This window comes from Hemitrygon akajei, chromosome 7 (assembly GCF_048418815.1).
Source record: "Hemitrygon akajei chromosome 7, sHemAka1.3, whole genome shotgun sequence".
NCBI lineage: Eukaryota > Metazoa > Chordata > Chondrichthyes > Myliobatiformes > Dasyatidae > Hemitrygon > Hemitrygon akajei.
This window is the reverse complement of record NC_133130.1, coordinates 177,236,313-177,244,893: the sequence shown is the minus strand read 5'-3', so window position 1 is coordinate 177,244,893 and position 8,581 is coordinate 177,236,313. Positions and strand designations below refer to the sequence as shown.

Sequence of the window (8,581 nt, the reverse complement as noted above, 5' to 3'; positions counted from 1 at the left end):
CAGTCATGATGGAATGGCACAGCAGACTCAATGGGCCAAATGGTTTAATTCTGCTTCTATGTCTACGTAGGTGTGGGCCATTCTGATTCTGTCCCACTGCAACTATTTAGGGAGAGGCACTTGATGAACGCTCCTGTCATTAGCACATTGTGGAGGGTGTATTCCTGCCACTTAAGGCACAGTTCAAGACGGAGCTTGTTCCTCACTCAACCTTCTGCTTAGTAGCATATCCTTTGGCACTGAACAAAAGGCAGTGTCTGGCTTTTGGATCAGACAGCTGTATTGAATAATCACCGCTAGGTAGGATGTGCCGCCATTGTAAATACGCAAGTCTATAAATTTACACAACTATACCCAAAATGTTAAAGTACAAGTAGGGGAACACAGCAATTGAAGTTGTCATTTATTGTCATCTTAGTGTTGAAGAAATACAAAAACATTGTGTTAGGAGAGTGATATTCTCTTGTATTCTCTGCTCTACGAATAAAGACTTATTCCCAGCTACTGATTCAGTGTTTCTCAGTTTTAATGAGACGCAACAGCCACAGTGATTTCAGACATTCCAAAATTTTATTGAATATATAGTCTTCATTCAACCAGTATCACTCAATGCTCCTGTTTGCCGCTGTTTATGGGATCTTACATTTCATAAGTTAGTGGGCCCATTTCCTGCATTATTGCAATAACACAAATATTACCGGGCCAAAGTGCTTTAGAATGTTACAAGTGAGAGTTATGCATTTTTTCTTTTGCAGAACTACCACTGACACATTAATGTCAAACTCAAATCAACCCAACAGAAACAAGATCCCAATCTGCTCCAAACTTTGCAACCTTTATGTGGGAAGCATAAGATGCTGTTTAACAAGTGCCAGTGCGTGGCATAAATATTGCTCAGCAAATCTTTTTTTAAAATGTGAGGAATAAGCAGAGCTCTTTGCCGACGAAACCTTTTTCCACTCCCCCCCCCCCCCCCCACCCCGCCACCAAAGCCACGCAAAGCCAGAATGAAAGTGCAAAGTACGGACAATGCGCCCGGCAGGTTATTCCACTTCAAGGTCTGCCATGGCCCGCTGGAGGGGATCCATGCTCCAGTAATCATAATCCCAGCCGAGGAACCAGCCGGTGAACGAAGGAGGCTCAAAGCCCTGCTTGACGATCATGATCGGCGTCCGCCGATCCCTGTTGGCTGGATCGGTCTCAATATAAACTTTAGCTGCGAGAAAGGGGAAAAAAAATAGATCAGGTACCAAAAAGATTCCACATTAACATCTCAACACACAATTGCAATCACGAAGTGGCTGGCTTCTTTGCTCCCTTAGACTCTCAAGGCCACCAGACACAGTAACTTCTGTGAGATATGCTGATCAGTGTAATGCTTTAGGGATTCGATTCCCACCACCGTAAGGAGTTCGTACGTTCTCTGTGACCTCGGAGTGCTCTGCTTTCCTCCACATTCCAAGGACATACAGGTGGGAGCTAGTAAGTTATGCACAAGCTATGTTGGCACTGGAAGCATGGTGACGCTACCAGGCGACCCCCAGTACATTCTCCAACCGTGCTGGCCCCTGACACAACTCATTTCACTGCAAATTTTGGTGCACATGACAAACAGTGACAATCTTTATCTTTAAAAGTAATGGCTGTATTACTGGCTGCAGCAATTCCAACACACAGTAACACGAGAGGCTGCAGAGGGTTACGAACACAGCCCTCCCCACCACTGACACTTTACTGGAGCTGCTGACTCAGGATCAAGGACCCCAACCATCTGGGTCATGCTCTCTTCTCACTGCTTTTGTCAGGCAGGAGGTCCAGGAGCCCAAAGCCCCACACCACCAGGTTCAGGAACAGCTATTTGCTGGCAACCACCAGACTCTCGAAATGACCTACAGGACCCCAACCCTACCTCAGCAACGGAAACCTACCTGCGTGCACCCAGTGACATGTAATCCAGCCGTTTCCCTCCCTCCCTCCCTTGTACAATTTATACTTTGTGCTGTCGGCAGTGCCCGTGCGTCTGTGATATCATGGCAAGGAAGTTTTCCATCGTAAAGATGAACCTTAATTGCTACACGCACATTGAAATGTAGGACAGAATGCGTCGTTTGGTTCGATGACCACAGTCCGCGGATGTGCTGGGGAAGCCTGCAAGTGTCACCATGTTTCCAGTGCAAACACAGCACACCTGCAACTTACTAACCTACGTCTCTGGTATTTGGGAGGAAACCAGAGCACCTAGAGGAAACCCACACGGTCACGGGGAGAGCAGCCTTACAGACAGCAGTGGGTATCGAACCCCGACTGTAGGCACTGTAAAGCATTCCACTGCCCCCCTGTACCTGTGCACATGATAATAAAGTTGATTTGAAGTGGGACAAAGCAGTGGAAACTGGAGATGGGCACCAACTCCATTGTTTTGCGCAAAATGGCGACTTGAGATGTTGGCAGATCGTTCACTGGGGCCTCGATCTACCTGGGGACAAAGTCCGTGGGCTCACTGCATCTAGCACACGCTCGCAGGATGGCAAACTGGGATCAGGAGCTCCCTTCTGCGGCCACAGCTATAAACATCTCAGCTCATTAAGACACGCCACTGAGCACATCGACAAGGAGCGCTGCCACAAGAAAGCAGCATCCACCATCGAGAACCCCCACAACCCAGGCCATGCTCTCTTCTTGCTGCTGCCACTTGGGAGAAGGTACAGGAGCCCTGGGTCACTCACCACCAGGTTGAGGAACTTATTACCCTCAAACCGTCAGGCCCCTGAACGGTGTGGACAACTACACTCAGCACAACTCTGAGCACAAGCTATGTGTGTAGGCCTCCGTTAGTCTTGATAGACCATGGATTTGCACCTTGGAAAGTTTCCAGGGTGCAAGCCTGGGCAAAGTTAGTTTGTTTTTCTTTTACGGAAGACAGGCAGTTGCCCAAGCTGCAAGTCTCCCCTCTCTACGCCACCGATGTTGTCCAAGGGAAGGGCATTAGGACCAATACAGCTTGGCACCGGTGTCGTCGCAGAGCAATGTGTGGTTAAGTGCCTTGCTCAAGGACAGCACACGCAGCCTCAGCCAAGGCTTGAACTAGCGACCTTCAGATAACTGGTACGCCTTAACCACTTGGCCACATGCCAACACAAAGAAGGTTTCCAGGGCGCAGGCCTGGGCAGGGTTGTATGGGAGACCAGCAGTTGCCCAAGCTGCTGGCCTTCCCCTCTCCACGCCACCGATGTTGTCCAAGGGAAGGGCACTAGGACCCAAGCAGCTTGGCACCGGTGACGTCGCAGAGCAATGTGTTGTTAAGTGCCTTGCTCAAGGACACAACACGCTGCCACGCGCCAACTGTGGCCTAGTGCATAAGGCATCGCTCTCGTGATCTGAAGGTCAGTGGTTCGAGCTGAGGCAGCGTGTTGTGTCCTTGAGCAAGGCACTTAAACCACACATTGCTCTGTGACGACACTGGTGCCAAGCTGTATGGGTACTAATGCCCTTCCCTTGGACAACATTGGTGGCTTGGAGAAGGGAGACTTGCAGCTTGGGCAACTGCCGGTCTCCCATACAACCCTGCCCAGGCCTGCGCCCTGGAAACCTTCCAAGGCGCAAATCCATGGTCTCACGAGACTAACGGATGCACAAGCTATGGATTCACTTATAAGGACTCCACAAACCTATAGACCCTATGGACCAATAGACCTTAGAAATCTATAGACCCTACAAACCTATTGACTAGGGATTGGCAACCTTTTTGCCTCTGTGGGCTGGATCGCATATTAATGAGCAGACAGTGGGCCAGATAAATGCCATAAAAAAACTTGAAATATGGGAATTATCCATTTAAATACAACTAGTTATGTTTTAAAATTAATGAATAACACATGCTAGAAAATCATTTGTGTTTAACCAAGGATGCCAATTAGTAATCAAAGAACTCAGTTTAGTTGCAATTTATTTCAATCAAGGCATCTTTTGAATCTAAGGACACAAAGAATCTTTAAACATAAAACGTATGAACATGATGCATTGAATGGTGGTAAGTATAATAAAAAAGAAAATTTTAATGCAAACAGTCATTAAATCAATGTGAAACTTGATGCTGTTTGTTGCTTGAAAGCTTCTCAATATTGGGTGTCAGACTTGTTGATGCCAAGAGCAAGACATTATCCAGTTGGGCATCAGTCAATCTTGTTCTCAAATGTTCTTGGTGTGCTTCATTTTGAAAATAATTGCTCACACAGAGAAGTGCTGCCAAACAATGATGTCAGTTGTGCTGTGAGGATTACATTCCTGGACTTCTCTAGTGCCTTTAACACCATCCAGCCCAAGATCTTAAGGCACAAACTAACGGAGATGGGAGTGGACTCTCACATGGTGGATTGGATAGTGGACTACTTGACAGATAGGCCTCAGTATGTGCGGTTGGGAGACTGTAGGTCTGACACGGTGGTCAGCAGCACAGGAGCGCCGCAGGGAACCGTACTCTCTCCGGTCCTGTTCACCCTGTACACATCAGACTTCCAATATAACTCGGAGTCCTGCCATGTGCAGAAGTTCGCTGACGACACGGCCATAGTGGGGTGTGTCAGGAATGGACAGGAGGAGGAGTATAGGAAACTGATACAGGACTTTGTGATATGGTGCAACTCAAACTACCTGCGTCTCAATATCACCAAGACCAAGGAGATGGTGGTGGACTTTAGGAGATCTAGGCCTCATATGGAGCCAGTGATCATTAATGGAGAATGTGTGGAGCAGGTTAAGACCTACAAGTATCTGGGAGTACAGTTAGACGAGAAGCTAGACTGGACTGCCAACACAGATGCCTTGTGCAGGAAGGCACAGAGTCGACTGTACTTCCTTAGAAGGTTGGCGTCATTCAATGTTTGTAGTGAGATGCTGAAGATGTTCTATAGGTCAGTTGTGGAGAGCGCCCTCTTCTTTGTGGTGGCGTGTTGGGAAGGCAGCATTAAGAAGAGGGACGCCTCACGTCTTAATAAGCTGGTAAGGAAGGCGGGCTCTGTCGTGGGCAAAGTACTGGAGAGTATAACATCGGTAGCAGAGCGAAGGGCGCTGAGTAGGCTACGGTCAATTATGGAAAACCCTGAACATCCTCTACATAGCACCATCCAGAGACAGAGAAGCAGTTTCAGCGACAGGTTGCTATCGATGCAATGCTCCTCAGACAGGATGAAGAGATCAATACTCCCCAATGCCATTTGGCTTTACAATTCAACCGCCAGGAGTAAGATATGTTAAAGTGCTGGGGTTAGGACTCAATGTATTTAAGTAAACTACTTAAGAACTTTTTAAAAGCTATTATTAATGCTTTTTGAGAGGGTGATTTTAGATGCATATCATATTCTTACTGAGTTAAGTATTGTATGTAATTAGTTTTGCTACAATAAGTGTATGGGACATTGGAAAAATGTTGAATTTCCCCATGGGGATGAATAAAGTATCTATCTATCTATCTATCTTTTTTGCATGGTCCACTAAGTTAGGATACTTCCCACTTGGATGAATATATTTTCTACAGAAGTCAAGCACTGACACGTCTTCAGAATGAAATTTCAATCTCAGTATTTCGTCACACTGCATCTCAATCAATTCTATTTGAAAAATTTCTGATGCAGTGTCCACTTCCACGTCAAATGGAGTAGCAAACAGCTTGAACTCATTTGCGTGCAAGCGAAAATCAGCAAAATGAGATGAAAACTCTTCTCTCAATTCTTGGACCATATTTCCACTATGGCTGGTCTCATAATGTCGCCTGATATTTGCCACCTTCTTCACAGCAACATTTTCTAGGCAAATGAGACAAACTGGTTTCCCAGCTTGCTCGATGAAGAAGTAATCTAGTGTCCAAGTGTCTTGGAAATTTCGGCACTCAGTGTCGACCTTCCTGTGTTTTGCATTCATTGCCACTGGAATTTTTTTCTTTGATTTTATTTTGAAACACGAGTTATTCAACAAGTATCGTAGCACATGTAAATATCTGGATATTTAGTATGGATTTCTTGTTAAAACAGTGACGCTGTTTCTGTTTATAAATTTGAACGATCCCATCTGAAAACCTGCGCGTGCATGGAGAGTATCTAATACATATTAATAAGGTAGTCTGCTTTCCCGTCATTCTTATATACTAGTGTTTGATTTGAAACGAAACCTGGGGCCAGTGTAACAAGATGCCATGCACGTCCATCAGTGTGGTCGCGTGAAACACTCAGAATAAGGAAAAATCGCTCATGGGCCAGATAAGCATAGCATCCCAATATTTGCTCGCAGCTGGTCAAAATACCTTCGCAGGCCGGATCTGGTAGGTTGCCTACCCCTGCTACAGACCCTACAACTCGTGTTCTCAGTATTACCTACCCACTATTCAGTTATTGTAATTACAGTTTTTTGTGCTTGCACAGTTTGTCTTCTTTTGCACATTATTTGTTTGTAGTCTGTACGTAGTTGTTCCCCCTTCCCCCATTGAATCTATCGCATTTCCTTGCTCTACTGTGAATGCCCACAAGAAAGTGAATCTTAGGGCTGTATATGGAGACACAGAAATCATAGAAATCTACAACACAGTACAGGCCCTTCAGCCCACAATGTTGTGCCAGCCATGTAAGCTACTCTAGAACTTCACTTCTGCATAGTCCTCCATGTACTTATCCAAGAGTCTCCTGAAAAACCCTACTGCATCATCGGCAATACATTTACTTTGAACAAGCCGGATTGCACGACAGAGACCAAGATTGCAAAAGTGGGATTTTCTCCAAGCAGCAGGAGATTTTTACCTGCTTATTGACCCGAAGGGAAGGCCAGGGAGCTGTGCAGACATGTTCCATTTCCATTCCCAGCTCTTCAGTTTTACAGCAACTAACATACGGCTTACAGAACAACGCTGCGCTCACAACCAACCACCTTCCGTGGTTACTGATGTTGCAGAGTAGGGGATTCCCGAAGCACGGGCTCTTATAGAAGGGACTTGAGTGCTACTTTGCACACACCAAAGGGGTCACCAGTGGTAAGGGAAATTTTGGGTAGCCACCCACATCCTCATGACACACAGGCTAGTTTTTTTACCACTCTTGAATTGAGCAGAGGGTATTAATGGACAGAGGAAGATAATAAATTACAGGGAAACAAGTAGAGGACTGTGGTTGCCGTGTGTCATATTTAAACCCCGTGGCTCAAATGGACTCTAACGTTGTCAGGTAATAATGCAAAGTGAAAGCAGCTGACGGAGCTGTGGATGGTGTAAGAAGATTGCCAAATGCAGGATGTAGATCAGTTGCAGGTACGGGCAGAGAAATGGCAGATGGAGTTTAATGTGAAATGTTGCACTTTGGGAGATCAAATGTAAATGACAGTACAATGTTAATGAGCAGAGGGACCTTGGGGCTCCAATTCCACAGCTCCCCGAAAGTAACTGCGCAGGTGGACGGCGGTTAGCGGTGGCATATGGCACAGTTGCCTTTGTTAGCCGAGGCACTGAGCTCAAACGACAGGAAGCTGTGCTGTAGCTTTATAAAATTCTGGGTTAGGTCACATCTGGAGTGTTGCATTCATTTCTGGCCATTCCATTATAGGACGGGTGTGAAGGCTTTGGAGGGGTGTAGAGGAGGTATCCTAGCATGCCTGGATGTGCTAGGAGGCTGGACAAACTGGGGTTGTTTTCTCTAGAATGACAGAGCTGAAAGCAGACCCAACTGAACTGTACGAGCGGCACGAATCGAGTAGACTGTTGAACTCCTTCTCGCAGGGGTGAAATGTCTAATACTAGGGTAGAGGGCATGTTTTTAAGTTTGGGGGCAGGCTTGAAGGAGATGAGTTGGACAAGTTTGTTTATTAAAACAGTGTCGGGAGCCTGGAATGTACTGACAGGGTTGGTAATGGAGATGTACGAGAGGCTCTTTGATAGACACGCGAATGTGTAGAGAATGGAAAGGTATGGACACAGTATGTTGTTTAGTTAGGTGTTTGATTATGAGCTTCACTCATTCAGTACAACATTGAGGCAAAGGGCCTGTTCCCATGCTATGTTCTAAAGACAACGTGGACACAGAGGCTGAATGTGAGAGGCCAGACTGGGATGCAGGAACCTGTCTGGTCCATGCTTGGCGAGGGCTGTGAAAGGGCTGCATACAGACAGAATGCCCCTCGCACCACCAACCACAGGATGCTTCACAAAAGTTTAACGGTCTTCAAGGCTACAGAACCACACATCATTTCGAAATACCCCAGGTCTCAGGGGACCGGTGTGGGAAATAGTGAGAGTTGAGTGGTTGCAGATGTGTGCTGGCCGATTGGCTGAAGTGTTCCAACCCACAAGATCCTTGTGGTGCAGAAAGAAACCACACAGACCACCAAGACTACATTAGTCCCCGGCCTGCCCAATCCACTTTCTTTTAACATAATCACTAAGATGAAGTGCCTGAAGGTTTCTCCACCCACACCTGGAGGCAACAACGTTCAGGACATAACCACCGTGTATGGGGGCTTAGGCAGGTCTCTTTTCACTGACATGGGAAGCACCATACCAGACTAAACCACACCTGACTTGGCACTATTCCACACTGAAAGAGATACT

At 46.4% G+C, this 8,581-nt stretch overlaps 1 protein-coding gene across 3 annotated transcripts in view; it reads right to left on the bottom strand.

Annotated features, from left to right (window-relative positions):
• Window positions 1–551: 551 nt before the first annotated feature.
• Window positions 552–8,581, bottom strand: part of LOC140731208 (gelsolin-like) — an 87,785-nt gene continuing 79,755 nt past the window's right edge. For all 3 annotated transcript variants that reach the window (XM_073052679.1, XM_073052681.1, XM_073052680.1), the window contains one exon: window positions 552–1,216. In XM_073052679.1, coding sequence (XP_072908780.1) covers window positions 1,044–1,216 — 173 coding nt within the window. In that variant the 3' untranslated portion in view covers window positions 552–1,043. The remainder of the gene's footprint in view (window positions 1,217–8,581) is intronic.